The sequence below is a fragment of the Schistocerca piceifrons genome, chromosome X (assembly GCF_021461385.2).
Source record: "Schistocerca piceifrons isolate TAMUIC-IGC-003096 chromosome X, iqSchPice1.1, whole genome shotgun sequence".
NCBI lineage: Eukaryota > Metazoa > Arthropoda > Insecta > Orthoptera > Acrididae > Schistocerca > Schistocerca piceifrons.
In genome coordinates, this window is record NC_060149.1 from 976,223,844 (window position 1) to 976,241,215 (window position 17,372).

Here is a 17,372-nt window from a genome sequence, read left to right on the forward strand (position 1 = left end):
CAACTTTGATATCCCCATCTTGCAGATCACCTGGGTGATAAGGAGCATTGTCCACAAGAAGTAGCGCTTTTCAAGGAAGTCCATTTCCTGCCATGTAATTTACTACAGCTGGAACAAACTCTGCCTGGAACCACTCTCTGAAGATGGCACTGTTCATACATGCCTTAAGACTGATTCGTGTACCTCAGTGGCAAAGCTGGTTGGTTGGTGTCTAAATGCTCTTGGTGTTTTGGATTTGCCAATTAAAGTAAGACACAGTTTATGATTGCCAGTGGCATTACTGCAAGCAAGGACAGTAAATATATCTTTGATTTTTTTGGATCCGGAAGCCATTTCTTCTTCTTTAGAGGCAAGGGTTTTCGTTAGCAGGATTTTGTAATTCAACCCAGTTTCATCACATTTGTAAAGTTGATTGCCAGTATAACATCCTTTGTCAATGATTGTGTGCAGTTTCTTCGTAAAATCAGCATAGCAACTTCATCCCCAGATAATGATTTGGCACTGATGGCAATTTCATGGATGCCATGCCGCTTCTTGAAACGATCCTGCCGGCCATTACTTCCGAGGAATTCTTGCTCCTTTCCTTCAATCAGCTCATCAGCTCATTTTGACAAAGTAGAGGACCTGAAACTGACACACCTTTGGCTCTTATTTATTCGTGCCACAAAAATAATGCCTCTTCTAACTGAGGATGTGCACCTTTTCTCATTGTTTTTCAAGATTTCACTGCGCTGCCCAATGTTTGGATGGAACAAAATTTTTCAATTCCTCATCGATTTGTCTTCCGATCAGTAATTGTACTCCTACTCTGCAGCCACTTCTGTGGGTGGCTCACCAGCATCAATTCTCTGCAAAGAGTGAAGCTCTTTTTCCAACAAGATCACATTCGTTTTATGTTTCATGCCCATAGTCACGTTCAGTGTTCTTTTTACAGACACTCGACTGAGTCCTTTATGGTTTTTGGCCCCTTTTATCTCTGGACACTTTAAGGCACATAGTGGGAGCACAAAACCTCAAATCAGAAACACACAGATGCACAACTTGACAACACTCGAGATGCACTAGACAAACTTTTGACTTTTGAAACCAGGCTGTGGCAGCCATCAAATGAAAGCATTCAATACATCTATGCCATTTCCTCTGTTCTACCCAAGCCCATGTGGCAACACAACAGGGTGTTGTACGTTCACTGTTAAACACTCAGCTTTGATGTACCGACAACAAGTGGAAAGTGTTAGGCGGCGCACTCTAATTGTCGGTTTCGACAGGGCTATGTTGCGCTGCATAGAACAATACTGTATGTACTGTACTTACAAGGAGTTCCAATAGATGGCAGTGGCATGAAACCATGCAATACGAATAAGAAACACACTAGAGCTTCAACCAACACACGCTCGAATTGACGATACTTGGACTTTTGACATGCACCAGTGCACTGATTAGCAGTAGATTGCCAAAAAACACCAGCAAATACTTGGCTCCAGGTGCACGCAAATTAAAACTTGTCAAGTGTCAATCTAACTAGCCAAAAGTGTAGCTGCACGAGAGTTTACTGTACTTGTTCTCAGATGGCAGTCACAGACGTGAACAGGTTACGATGTACTCAGTACACTACACAGTGATGCTCCCTTGTAGTGGTCTGATGTAGTCAACTGGAACATTGATGATGAGTATGCCCTTACTTTCCAACATCAGGCCACTGTCAGATCCAAATACTCCAAAAATACAGATGTTGCAAGGTTTAACCAGGCGACCAAATGGACATCCACAATGAGGTTTCTTTCAAACTCTCATCAGATAATGCTGTCTCACACCAATATGCAGCACCTTCATATCCTCCAGAGTGATGATTCAACATCTGACGCTATTCGCATCCCTTATATACCACACAATGCTTGCTAAACAGCAATAAAAACAAAGAACACTAATGAATAATGAAGGAAAAGACAGCCTGTTACTTACCATAAAGAAGATACCTTAGGCTGCAGATGGGCAGAATTAAAAGACACTTACATAAAGCTTTCAGCCACAGCCTTCATCAGTAAGTAGTAATCTGTCTTTTCCAACATTGTTGATATTCCTACTGGAGTTTCCATTGTTTCAAGGACACTGATGCTTTTCTGTGAGTGTTTCCTTTATGATGTTTTCTGCATTTTAGCTTTTTTTTAAAAAAGAAAAAAAAAGAAAGAAAGAAAGAAAGAAAGAAAAAAAGATTTGTTGCTGGAAAACTTCTGAAGTCCAATAAAGGAGTTACAACAGCCATATATGGTTATCTGGTGGACCTTGCAGAACCAAATTCTAGGGCTGAAATGTACTGTTGACCAATGGGCATTAATCAGAATGAATACTAAATAAAAAATTAAATCCAATTTTACACAAAAAACACAGGTTCTATCACTGTTGTTTTTCATTCTATTTTGCTCTTATGTTTGCTATGACTTGTTAAGCAGAAATTTTCTTTCTATCTATAGAGTTACATTTGCTGTAATGTATCTTACCTGCATGTTGTTTCTTCTTTCTTCTCACTGCTGCCCCAATCATGGCAAGCAAGTCATCCTCACTGCATTTGCTTCGTATTGCATCTCTGAAACAACAGTTAAAACACCCGTTAAACAGTACCAGGCAATTACCACACAGTGAAATGTTGGTACACTAAAAAGGAAGAAAAACTTTGCAGATATCTTCAACAGTAATCTTGTAGTCTGCAGTAGGCAACAGCAGGATAACAAACCCACTGGACAAAATGGGAAAGTCATGATAGAAGTTACTTTTATTTTTATAAATAAACAGGTATCTTACACAAATGCTCAAGAGTATACATAAGATCTCGGGCTGAGGAGGTGGAGCAGAAAGTGACATTAGTTTTGTTGAAGAGGGAGTAGTGGAACACAGCACAATTTCTTGCAAAATGAAGCCAAATTTATTGATAAACTGTTAATTAATTGCCAAGCTCACTAATGTGACCATTTTACAACAGGTACTTACTGCTTGGAGTATATGTGAATTTTCAGGCTTGCCTGATAGATCTGTTGCAAAAAGACTTTGGGTTCCCCACCAGATAACATTATGCAAGTCCCTCCCTCAATATTTCAGTGACACAACGTTTTGGCATCTTCAGGTGGTGGTGATTTCCACCATCACTGCTGCAAGATGCAACTGGCAATTTCCACGTGACAGCTTTGAAATTTATCATGTGGATGACTATGACCATCATATTTAGAATTCGGAGGATTTCATAGAATACCTGAAGATGCTTAAACTAGAACTTTCAGATCTTTTAGTTAGCTCAAATGTTATATCATTACTTACAAAAGTGCCCCTGCAGCCCTCATTAGAGGTTATTAGCAGCAAGTTTGAGAAAGAAATTGTGGTGCTGTTTAAACATGTGCATACCTCATCCTATTTCTTATGTAACACCAACTACTTTGATCAAGTGGACAGTGTTCCCATGGGAGATCCTCTATTTCCCTTAGTAAATATCCAACATTCCTCCTTCTGGCAGAATGCTGAAGAGACATTTGTGGTGTGGCCCACATAATACAGACACTACCTATGTTCCTGCAGCATTTGCACTCGCTCCATCTGAATATTCAGTTCACTGTGGAAGTACAAAAAGATAGCAGCTTACCATTCCTGGATGTCACGGTTAGAAGAAAAGCTGACAGAACACTGGGGCATAGTCTCTACTGAAAACTGATACACGCAGAGTTATATTTGCGGTCCAAAAGATGCCGTCACCCTGCACAATGTGGTAGTGTCTTACACTCCCTGGCACATAGAGCACACGTGATCTCAGATACCAACAGTCTGCCTGGTGAACTGTAACACCTAAGAACAGTGTTCCAGCAGAATGTTTATTCTTGTAAACAGATTTGAAATGTGTTCTGAGCAAAGCAAGTTCAGTGTAGGGATGTAAATGAAGATACTTAGACAAGCACTGCAAATGGCTTTTTTGCCATATTTCAGTGGCATGTTTTCAAAAATAGGAAGAATCGCTAAGAGAAACAGAATCAAGTGTGTTTTTCGTCTACCAGCAAAACTAAGGAATTGTTTGTGTTCAGTTAAAGACAATCTTGACCTTAGAAAACACAGATCATATATAAGATCTGATGCCATTATGGGAAATCTTATATAGGGCAGACACCTCACATTGTGCAAGAACACTGCGTTCAACAGCGCTGACAAAAGTGCCACCCAGTAAATTAGTGGTAGCAGAGCACTGCCTGAATACAGGGCACCACACGTTTCCCAAGAGGACTGAAATTTTATCCTCAGCATCATCACTCTAGGATTGTGTTTTTAAGAATGAGGCATGTATCCATACGATGGGCAATCTTACCAACAGGAATATGGAATTTTGATTAAGCACTGCCCAGAACCCAGCACTGACCGCCATGAAATTAAAACAGTAGAAACCAGATCCTCCGATGTATGACCTGATGCAGCACCTTGCAGAGAGTTAATTCAGCTTTTAACCACGCGAGTGTCCAGAAGTGCAGTCATTGCCCACAACACATAAGCAGAAGGCTACTATGAATGGAATTTCCATCCAACTGGGAGTGCCTGTCCACACATTCGTACTCCTGCTTCTAGCCTGACAAATTTCAATTCTGCTGTGCGAATATCACCAGCCACATCTTGCAGCAGTGATGACAGGACCCACCACTACCTGAAGATGATGAACAGTTGTGTTGGTGAAATATTGTGAGGCTTGCACAAAATTATTCAGTGGCAAATCTGAGAAGATTTGTATACTTTATTTTTCTGTGACGGAGGTAATGTGCAGCAAAATGTGATAACTTTCTGCATTTGCCTTTTTGTACATTTCAAAATACCCCAAAAATTGGTGAGAAACACTGAACATATGACGTAACCAGATGACATACCCCACAGCATGTGCAGCAGTTGGGGTTGAGTGTAAAGGAATGATTGAGCAGTGCAATACTTTCATTTGAGCAAACAGAGCAAATTTCGAAAACATTTTGTAAATATGATCTGTTGTAAATGTAGATGTTACAAAATTATTGTCCCTGCTGTAATCAAGCAAAAGCAGTTCTGATTTTGTGTTTTTTGCTTCTGTCCCTTCTCTTTTTGTTTACAGACATTAGTTAGTAAAGAAAACATAGGTCATTTAATGGCGATGATGCTATTCTGAAGTTTATACTCATCTACTTGTTATGCAATATGGTAGGTTTTCATTGTACTGTACTTTGCAAGAAATCAAGGAAACTGCAAGACCGGTAAATAAAATAATAAACTTCAATATAAATACATAATTGTTTAACACAATGAAAAAATACTGCCTGCCAGATGCAAGACTCAAATCCTGAACACCATCACTAAAGTCGCACACGTGTGTCCGTAGCCACAATGATATGAATACTTGACTTGGGTTGGGATGATCAAGTGTGACAGACCGAGAGGCTCAACCACTGCAAGCATGGCAAGGTACATCATCTGGTGACATTTGTCATTCGCTTTTGACACATTTCCCAACATTTGTATCGTATCCAACATTTGTGATCCCATGTGTCTTGTATTAAATTACTTGTCTCAGGGTCATCTACAGTGCTTTGGAGGTTTTTAAATGATAATACGCATCACCCTGTCTGTGTGTGTGTGTGTGTTTATATATAAGAAACAAATACTAACAAAGAGATAGAGGGCCTGACCAGTACTTACCTCAGCTCAGTACAGCCGATAGATACTCAAAACAGAACAGAAAATTGACGTATCCTAGCTTTCGGAACTTCGTTCCTTCATCAGGGAGGAGAGAGGGGAAAAAAGGGGAAGAAGGGAAAGTGGATTCAGTTATTCACAACCCAGGTTATGAAGCAACAGGGGAAAGGTAAACAGGGAGGGCAGCAAAGATGGAGGCATGGATGTCAGAGGGAAGCCAAAGATATTCTACTGTAATTACTGTGCCAGCTTCAAACCAAGGAGGATGAATACAGAAGTAAAGAGGCACATAGTATAAAGATAAACGCAACTATGTAGGATGAAAAGATGCATGAATGGCTAAAGAGGAAAGGGAAAGAGGAGAAGACTAAAGAGTAAATGGGAGTGAGGTTGGTTAACGTAGGTTCAGTCCAGGGGGATGGCGGGATGAAAGGATGTGTTGGAGTGCAAGTTCCCATCTCCGCAGTTCCGAGGTACTGGTGTTGGGCAGGAGAAGCCAAATGGCACATATGGTGTAGCAGGTTCCTAGGTCCCTAGAATTATGCTGGAGAGCATGCTCCGCTACTGGGTATTGGACATCTCCTAGGCGGACAGTTCGTCTGTGCCCATTCATGCGCTCAGCCAGTTTAGTTGTCGTCATACCAATGAAAAAGGCTGTGCAGTGCAGGCATGTCAGTTGATAAATGTCGTGTTGTCTCACATGTGGCCCTGCCTTGAGTTGTGTATGTTTTACCAGTAGCGGGGCTGGAGTAGTTGGTTGTGGGGGGATGCATGGGGCAGGTTTTGCATCGTGGTCGGTTACAGGGGTAGGAACCGCTGGGTAGAGAAGGTGGTCTGGGAATATTGTAGGGTTTGACAAGGATATTACGGAGGTTAGGGGGTCGGCAAAAGGCAACTCTGGGTGGTGTGGGGAGAATATTGTCAAGGGATGATCTCATTTCAGGGCTTGACTTGAGAAATTCGTATCCGTGGCGGAGTAATTAGTTGATGTATTCGAGGCCAGGATAATATTGGGTGACAAGGGGGATGCTTCTGTGTGGTCTGGGGGTAGTAACATTGTTGTTGGGTGGGGAGGAATGTATTGCTTGGGAGATCTGTTTGTGGACAAGGTCTGCAGGATAGTAGTGGGAGAGGAAAGCACTGATATACAATATAATACAGGGAAACACTCCAAATGGGAAAAATATATCTAAAAACAAAGATGATGTAACTTACCAAACGAAAGCGTTGGTATGTTGATAGATACACAAACAAACACACACACAAAATTCAAGCTTTCGCAACCCACAGTTGCTTCATCAGGAAAGAGGGAAGGAGTGGGAAAGGCGAAAGGATGTGGGTTTTAAGGGAGAGGGTAAGGAGTCATTCCAATCCTGGGAGTGGAAAGATTTACCTTAGGGGGGAAAAAGGACAGGTATACACTCGCACACACACACACACACACACACACACACACACACACACACACACACACACATATATCCATCCGCACATATACAGACACAAGCAGGGTATATGTGCGAATGGATATGTGTGTATGTGTGTGTGTGTGTGTGTGTGTGTGTGTGTGTGTGTGTGGCATACTGATCTGAACTATGCAGCCTTCAAATGGAAGTTTTTTTGATCACTCCTTATTTTGCTCCCTGCCACCTTGGCAATATGTACCGCAAATCATCAGACAGACGACCTTCCTGCATGCTTCGAGCATCCCCTGGTGCTGTTCCGAACCAATGCTAATCTTTGTAAGTGTGACGAGCAGTGTGCAGATTGCATGTTTGTATCCCACAAAGAGGTGACAGTTCCCAGTGGCATGAATGGTTACTGTTTATAGACTGTCACTGAGTTGGTGTGTCATTTGCTACATTGTGGCCCACCTGTTCGCTGCTAAAGCCATGCTAGTCAGTGGTAACCCCTGTCAATGATATCCTGTTGCCCATAGCAGTTCACTCTGCTGACTGTGGTAGTATTTTCCTTGAATAAATCTGCTTACAGTTCACCTTTGACACTGTGGTACAAGAAAGCCCAATGACTACACACCCTTATAGAATAAGTGTCTCGAGCCATGGGTACCCACGATATGGCAGTGATAAAATCACCCTGTGATCAACTGTCACACTGCAGCTGTAAGCTGCACCTCCTTTTTCAGAATACTCAGGTTTATTAATTTGAAGTAAATCAGATCTTTTGAAGGAAGATTTAACAAAAAGAGCACATCCAGGAAAGGATGAAACCATGTCTAATTAACTGGAACACAAAATTAATAATTAGTGGTGACAAAGATCCTCTGCAGTAAAAAATAATGTCCACTGACTTCATGTATTAGTCTTCAAGTGACAGAATATATGTAACTGTGTCCTTCTTTAAATATTTACATATTAAACAATGGAAATTCCAGGTAGGAATATCAACAGTGCAGGGAAAGATAGATCACTATTTACCGTAAAGAAAACAAAGTTGCACACAGGCACAACACACAAGCAAGCCTACCGCGCGCGCACGCATGCACGCACACACACACAGAGAAAAAAAAAAACTGCCAAGTCCAGCAGCTAGGGGCAAGCTGCTGGAGTTGACAGTCATATGTGTGTGACATGTGCTTGCCTGTGTGTATGTATGTGTGTGTTTCTCTGTATCTCTTTTGCTGATGAAGGCTGTGGCCGAAAGCTTTATGTAAGTGCCTCTTTAATTGTGCTTGTCTGCAATGTAACATGTCTCCTTTACAGTAAGCAGCAATCTATGTTTTCCTATATTTTTCATTTACACAGATGTAATTAACAAATCAGAGTCTATTTATTCCAGAGAAGTGACAGTTTGTTCATGACAGTTCAGCACAAATCTGATTTTTTATATACAGCAAGACTACCTATAAATTATTCTGTGTGCCAGTGTTCATGCTGACTATAGGGATTCACACTGATCATGTGTAATTTGACATCTGGTCCTGTAAACTTACTTCTGCTCAACGTGAAAAATTCTCCAATCCACGTTTTGTAATTAACCTTAACATATCAAATAATGCACCCTTCAATATAACTGCTTATTGTCCACTTCCCATCACTCTATTCCCACTGTCAACCCAGCTGACCTCTACTTCTAATCCAAAAACCATGGTTGACTCAATGTTTGCTATTGCAAGCTATTGCTATTGCAACACATAAGTGCCAGAGGCACCAGTAATGATATATAATTAAAAATACTAGAAAGTAAGGCTCACCGGTTAGTTCATGCTAAGACAAACACTACAAGTGTCTAAGACACTGCGCTCTCACACAACAAGTACGAGGTCTGAATACATTCCAGTTACGATACACTAAACTATTTCATTCACGTTGGAAATATACATACTCTCTCCCCAATAAACAGAATAGTTATAACTCAATTGTTCACAAGTGTATATTATGACTCTTGCCACAGCTATGCAGTCAGTATGCCACAGGTGTGCCATAGAAAGGGATCAGGTTCAATTCCTTGTAGAGCTGGGAAATTCTGCTCGGTGGACAGACCGGAATAGGGTACACTCTGCTTGCAGTTCCAGCTGAGGAGCTACTCAAGTGAGAAGTAGTGTCTTCAACTTCTGGAAGTTGATAACAGCCTGGAGAGTTGTGTACTGATCCCCTAACTCTCCATAGATATATAGTAGAGGACATCTCTCGAAGAGCATTGCGTGGTCTTCTGGGCCCAATGCAGAGTTCCTTTATCAATGTATATTGTATATCACCACTTGTACACACTCATCAGCACAGTACCATTTTGTCTCTTCACGTGGCAAATTTTTATTCCCTTGTTTCCAGATCAACATTTTTCCTCTTCTTCTTCTTCTTCTCTTTTTTTTCTTACTATCATTTCTTGTACCACACATATTCCACACGGTTTATGCTCACTCCTTCAATGATACTGCCCATCCTTCTCTAGTGTGCGAGTTGTCCCTGCTTTCCTGCGTGTTTGTTGGTTTAAACACCCTTGTTTCAAAAGAGAGTGACAGCTTAGATACAGTCTTGTCAACATTTTGTATTTTTATTTAGCAATTATTGTTTGAGCCTTATAGGCGAATGTCACAAGATATTGTCAACCACTGCATTCACTAGATTGGAATGGGGTTCATGGTAACTTATCAATTCATTTTTTAAGTTGCTGTTATCTTTTTCATCCTATCTTGGACTAGCTTTTCCATACTCCCACTCTATTGTACGTAGCCAAACAGTTATCTGCCCTTGCAAACTTGCTCCTTTACTACCAAGTTAACTAATACTGGGCAGCCTAACAGAAGTTCCAATATCCAGTCTTTCACCACAATTCACTTACACACACTTTTCACTCACTGATTTTCTTTTTTCAATGTCATAAATATTTTGCTTTCACAGACTGCTGTGCTTTGAACATAAAATTGTAGGAACATCTGCCTCACATGTCAGTTTCTTTTTTTTAATTATTTATTAAAGAATATGTTCCTTGCTTATTCCTATCTGCTTCTGATACATTTCCATTCTCACTTTTATTTTGTTTTGATCCATTTCTTTTTTCTTTGATAGACAAGTCAAACAACAATGGCAATATGTTGCAGCCCTCTGTGTTTCACCCTACTTACTATGAACTTACTTTTCTTAGCTTCCAATTTCATTAGTCATTTGGTTTTTAAGATACTTAAATTAGTTGTTTGACCGTGTATTTTTATATCTTATTTTACCTTGGGTTGATAAAGGATTTCTGGTATGCTCACAAAGAGAGAGCTGATTCTTCCCGCCCCCCACCCCCCTTACCTTGTCCTGAAACAAACTTATCGCCAAGTATCTTGCAGTATTTTACCTATTATTAATCTCTTAGTCTAGTCATCAATTTAAAAGTGTCAGTTGTTGGTCCCATTGTCTAATAATTTGTACATTTATACACATGAAGTTCCAATTTTTATTTGGAACATATAGACTCTGATAATCATGAATCACAGTTCAAATGGCTCTGGGCACTATGGGACTTAACATCTGAGCCAAGGCAGGATTCAAACCTGCGACCGTAGCAGTCGCGCGGTTCTGGACTGAAGTGCCTAGAACCGCTCGGCAACGGTGGCTGGCAAATCATAGTTACAATCACATGGACAGAAATACTGTGTTAACTTTATTAAAACCTAGGGACATAGCTAAAAATGTCTTTACATAATTTCCAGTTCTGATTACTTTCCTTTAATTTAATCTCACAAATAGTTTAGTGTAACATGATGTTGACAGAGGCAAATTATATATACTCACAAATTATTTAGCTAGAGGTATCTGGTTTGTATGTCTGGGAGGGAGGAGGGTGCAAGCTGAAAACTTCAAGAAAAGATAACTCATTTCATACCTGCTGGATTTAACTGCAGTTTATCTCTTCCATATACCAACCACATACCTAATGTGCATGGCAAACAGTTTGAAAGTATTATTCTATACTCAGCATTTGGAACTATCAGTTCCTTCATGAGAGAGGAAAGAGGGATAAGTTCCTGAAGGTCTGAAAGGTCACTCGGACTCCACGACTAATGTGAGGACAAGAGGAACGAATGTGTCTATAAGAAGTTTTGGAATTTCACCTCCTGAAGGCAAAATACTGATCAGTCTGTCAGTCTTCTAGTAATTTTATGGTTTCCTCGAATGAATTTTCACTTGGACATGATTATTCTATGTTTCATCACTCACCTGAGAGATATCTCTGAATTCCCAAAGAGACACACCTCCAAATTGCCATCAGCTGTTATCCGTAAATGGTTGCATGTGCCACAGAAGTGTTCACTCATTGAGGTAATAAATCCTACGCATCCCTTGTAGCCCGGGACATGGTATGCCTGCAAAAAGAAATTGTAAGAAAATAGCTACTGCTGTTGTGAAAATACTATAAATGTGTAGCTCACCAAGTGGAGGAAGGAGAAAACGTGCATTAAGGGGAGTTTGAACACCCTATCCTGACAATGTTAAATTTAGTGACTTAACTTCCCCGTATTTCAGGAACAACTGTAGCCATTGACAAGAAACTTTTACAGGACATTAAACTATATGTTCTGAGTCTTACAATAATTGCATTTCAGCCACTGCTTTTGGAAATACAATTTTTTAACTACACAATTAAAATTTTGTGTACTTTTTTGTATGTTATTCTAAATCATTTTATTTATACATAACATTATGTTCTTCTTTTAGTTCAGAAGACTCAGGATACGTATGTTATTACTCCCTGAAAATTTGAATTCGCTACTCGAAGTAGTTTCTGAGATTTAGGGAAAAGTGCAAGAGAAAATGTAAATTTTCAGGAAGAGTTTTTAAAGTTTTAATAGACTGTAACTCAATATATGCTTAACATTTTATTTTTAGTCACTCAGAAGCACCCTGCACCATACTGTATATCATCCTCTTGATCTTTTTTAAGTTTTTTCTTGTTTTCTTCTTTCTGGACTCCGTAGTGGCCAACTGTGCTGCATACTCTGCTTTACCAGTGCAAACCTTGTCCATCCATTCAAATTCTCTGATGCAGTTTGCTCCAGAATTAATTCCCATATGTTGTAGCACTTTCACGCTACCAATGTTGCCATCATTAAAAGCAATAACAGCATGACTGACCCCCACTTTAGTGTCTTCATTACAAGAAAATCATTTTTTGGTCTACATCTACATCTACATCCATACTCCTCAAGCCACCTGGCGGTGTAGGGTACCTTGAGTACCTCTATTGGTTCTCCCTTCTATTCCAGTCTCGTATTGTTCGTGGAAAGAAGGATTGTCGGTATGCCTCTGTGCGGGCTCTAATCTCTCTCATTTTATCCTCATGGTCTCTTCGCGAGATATACGTAGGAGGGAGCAATATGCTGCTTGACACCTCGGTGAAGGTATGTTCTCGAAACTTCAACAAAAGCCCGTACCGAGCTACTGAGCGTCTCTCCCGCAGAGTCTTCCACTGGAGTTTATCTAACATCTCCGTAATGCTTTCATGATTACTAAATGATCCTATAACGAAGCATGCTGCTCTCTGTTGGATCTTCTCTATCTCTTCTATCAACCCTATCTGATACGGACCCCACACTGCTGAGCAGTATTCAAACAGTGGGCGAACAAGTGTACTGTAACCTAATTCCTTTGTTTTCGGATTGCATTTCCTTAGGATTCTTTCAATGAATCTCAGTCTGACATCTGATTTACCGACGATCAACTTTATATGATCATTCCATTTTAAATCACTCCTAATGCATACTCCCAGATAATTTATGGAATTAACTGCTTCCAATTGCTGACCTGCTATATTGTAGCTAAATGATATGGGATCTTTCTTTCTATGTATTCGCAGCACATTACACTTGTCTACATTGAGATTCAATTGCCATTCCCTGCACCATGCATCAATTCGCTGCAGATCATCCTGCATATCAGTACAATTTTCCATTGTTGCAACCTCTCGATATACCACAGCATCATCCGCAAAAAGCCTCAGTGAACTTCCGATGTCATTCACAAGGTCATTTATGTATATTGTGAATAGCAACGGTCTTACAACACTCCCCTGCAGCACACCTGAAATCACTCTTACTTCGGAAGACTTCTCTCCATTGAGAATGACATGCTGCGTTCTGTTAACTAGCAACTCTTCAATCCAATCACATAATTGGTCTGATAGTCCATATGCTCTTACTTTGTTCATTAAATGATTGCGGGGAACTGTATCGAACGCCTTGTGGAAGTCAAGAAACACAGCATCTACGTGGGAACCCGTGTCTATGGCCCTCTGAGTCTCGTGGACGAATAACGCGAGCTGGGTTTCACATGATCGTCTTTTTCGAAACCAATGCTGATTCCTACAGAGTAGATTTCCAGTTTACAGAAAAGTCATAATACTCGAACATAATACATGTTCTAAAATTCTGCTACTGATCGACGTTAGAGATATAGGTCTATAGTTCTGCACATCTGTTTGACGTCCCTTCTTGAAAACAGGGATGACCTGTGCCCTTTTCCAATTCTTTGGAACGCTACGCTCTTGTAGAGACCTACGGTACACTGCTGCAAGAATGGGGGCAAGTTCCTTCACATACTCTGTGTAAAATTGAACTGGTATCCCATCAGGTCCAGCGGCCTTTCCTCTTTTGAGTGATTTTAATTGTTTATCTATCCCTCGGTCATCTATTTCAATATCTACCATTTTGTCATCTGTGCGACAATCTAGAGAAGGAACTACAGTGCAGTCTTCCTCTGTGAAACAGCTTTGGAAAAAGACATTTAGTATTTCGGCCTTTAGTCCATTATCCTCTGTTTCAGTACCTTTTTGGTCACAGAGTGTCTGGACATTTTGTTTTGATCCACCTACCGCTTTGACATAAGAGCAAAATTTCTTAGGATTTTCTGCCAAGTCAGTACATAGAACTTTACTTTCGAATTCATTTAACGCCTCTCGCATGGCCCTCCTCACATTACATTTCGCTTCGCGTAATTTTTGTTTGTCTGCAAGGTGTTGGCTATGTTTATGTTTGCTGTGAAGTTCCCTTTGCTTCCGCAGCAGTTTTCTAACTCGGTTGTTGTACCACGCTGGCTTCTTTCCATCTCTTACGATCTTACTTGGCACATACTCATCTAACGCATATTGTACGATGGTTTTGAACTTTGTCCACTGATCCTCTACACCATCTGTACTTAAAACAAAACTTTTGTGTTGAGCCATCAGGTACTCTGAAATCTGATTTTTGTCACTTTTGCTAACCAGAAAAATCTTCGTACCTTTTTTAATATTTCTATTTACGGCTGAAATCATCGATGCAGTAACCGCTTTATGATCACTGATTCCCTGTTCTGCGTTAACTGTTTCAAATAGTTCAGGTCTGTTTGTCACTAGAAGGTCTAATATGTTATCGCCACGAGTCGGTTCTCTGTTTAAATGCTCAAGGTAGTTTTCAGATAAAGCTCTTAAAAAATTTCACTGGATTCTTTGTCCCTGCCACCCGTTATGAAAGTTTGAGTCTCCCAGTCTATATCCGGCAAATTAAAATTTCCACCCAGAACTATAACATGTTGGGAAAATCTACTCAAAATATTTTCCAAATTATCCTTCAGGTGCTCAGCCACAACAGCTGCTGAGCCAGGGGGCCTATAGAGACATCCAATTACCATGTCTGAGCCTGCTTTAACCGTGACCTTCACCCAAATTATTTCACATTTTGGATCTCCGTCAATTTCCTTCGATACTATTGCACTTCTTATCACTTTAAACATGCCTCCCCCTTCACTGTCCAGCCTGTCTCTCCGGTATACATTCCAATCTGAGTTTAGAATTTCATACTGTTTACATCTGGTTTCAGCGAACTTTCTGTCCCTAGTACTATGTGGGCATTGTGACCACTTATTAATGAGAGCAGTTCTGGGACCTTTCTATAGACGCTCCTGCAGTTTACTATTAGCACATTAGTATTGTTATTCCCTGTTGCATTTTGTCTACTCCTACCTTGCCGCATCTCAGGAGGTGTCTTGTCGGGCCTAGGGAGGAAATTCTCTAACCTAAAAACCCACATGTGCACTCCACATATACTCTGCTACCCTTGTAGCCGCTTCCTGCATGTAGTGCACGCGTGACCTATTCAGGGGGACCCTACATTTTGCCACCCGATAGCGGAGGTCGAGAAATTTGCACCCCAGATCTCCGCAGAATCGTCTGAGTCCCTGGTTCAAGCCTTCCACTCGGCTCCAAACCAGAGGACCACCACTATCGGTTCTGGGAATGATACTACAAATAGCTAGCTCAGATTCCACCCCGCGAGGCTTTCCGCCTTCAACAACTCCGCTAACTGCCTGTACGAACTGAGGATGACCTCTGAACCCAGACGGCAGGAGTCATTGGTGCCGACATGAGCAACAATTTGCAGTCGGGTGCACCCAGTGCTCTGTATCACTGCCGGCACGGCCTCCTCCACATCTCAGATGAGACCCCCGGCTAGCAGACAGAGTGAACACTGTCCTTCATCCCCGACCTTTTCACTATTTCCCTAAGGGGCTCCATCACCCGCCTAACGTTGGAGCTCCCAATAACTAATAAACCCCTCCCCCCATGTGCCTGCTCGGACCTTGCTGAAGGAGTGGCCACATGTCCACTCACAGGCAGAACGGGCGATGCCACACGGCCAGCCTCCACACTGACCCTCCGCCTCGTGCGCCGCAAACGCCGCTGAACCCGCCACTCCCCTGAGGAAGAGGGTGGCCCAATTGCGCCTGGTACCCGCAAAGATGTGTCGACAGCAGGGTCAGTGGGTGAAGCTTGTAACACCTGGGGTGTACCATGCAACGCACCAGACTCACCACTGCTTGAAGACGGCTAACCGCGGCCATCAACACGTTCAGCTGTTCGCGAACAGTGGCCAGCTCCTCCTGTGTCCGTACACAGCAGTCTCACATCCTATCCATCCTAAGAAATCAATTTATTGTAGAGAGTTAATCAACTTATAACTAGACTGCTAATTCACTAAAGGTGGCTGATAGTTGACTAAACTGTGGTTACTAGACACTTCCTGTAGAAAACAATGAAAATAGCACTACCTGTCTCTGGACTGTATTCAAAACAAACACTAGCACTACTGGCACTATGTCTGACTAAACGGACTCTCTCTGACTGTATTCAAAACAAACACAAAATCTATGGAACACTATTACTAGCACTCGACAATTAAAGCTTCCTAAAAGCAAAAACACACGGAAGAAGAAGTGACAAGTAAGAAAAATAGAGTTAATACTTAAATTAGCGTAGCTCGCTGCACAGCAGATGTGACGCAGACGGCAGTTACGATGACACTGACACTATAAGATTATTGAACGACTCATTGGGATTTTGAGTCTGACAATGCAGACACTTCTTCAATAATTCAGGATTGGCAGGTCTCTGTAAACAGGTTTTATGATATCCACAACTGCTGCTGGGATAGAATGTTTATGGCTGTATGACCTGTTTGAGTACTGGGCATTGCGGTAATTGCACCATGAACCAGATCTAGGAGGGCAAAGATGGTGTACTGGTTTATTATCAGCTGACAGTCTCTGGAAGAAGGTAGCCCATACTGCCTGCTTCATTTTCAACAAATCCTCAGTATTATTTCTAATGGCAATCTCATAATACTGTTGTAGTTCATCAATCATGTTGTCTGTCAGCCTGCTTCATATGGTCTTACCACCTGAAAGTGTCTTGTCTCTCAAACTTTGTTTCAACTTCCTCAATCTGGTACCCATCCTCTTCTGGGCATGACCAACACATTCCATTTCTGTGACAAGCTTCTCACCATAAGGCTGAGTGGCTACTACACTGTTATATGCATTTGAGTCTGCATAACTTAAGAACTTAGTGTAACACACTCCCCTTTAGTTTACAGATCGATTATAAATTTCAACAGCTGCACGGGCCTCCGTACGACTAGTTGTCCTTCATAATTTCTGTCACAAATATGCCCTTCTTCATTCCCTGATTTATACTTATAACAATGTTTGGTTAAAGTCTGGAAATCTATTAGCTTTCCAGTATCCACACTGGTCACTGTAGCAACAGAATTCTTAGAACTGCAGCTGCGCTTCTACCAAGTGCCCCAAAAGCTACTGATATGTCAATCATACCATCGTTTATTTCAGCAGCTTCATTTGCAGCACCCTTAATTGACTCACATGCAGCAGATCTCACAGCAGCTCCAATAAATCCTGCATACTTGTCCATTTTAC

At 41.2% G+C, this 17,372-nt stretch overlaps 1 protein-coding gene across 1 annotated transcript in view; it reads right to left on the reverse strand.

The window, feature by feature from the left end:
• Positions 1-380: 380 nt before the first annotated feature.
• LOC124722835 (molybdenum cofactor biosynthesis protein moc-5-like) overlaps positions 381-17,372 on the reverse strand; it is a 46,555-nt gene continuing 29,563 nt past the window's right edge. The window contains exons 5-7 of the mRNA XM_047247956.1: positions 11,346-11,491; positions 2,499-2,584; positions 381-583 (exon numbers count right to left, since the gene is read on the reverse strand). Of these exons, the coding sequence (XP_047103912.1) occupies positions 381-583; positions 2,499-2,584; positions 11,346-11,491 (435 nt within the window). The remainder of the gene's footprint in view (positions 584-2,498; positions 2,585-11,345; positions 11,492-17,372) is intronic.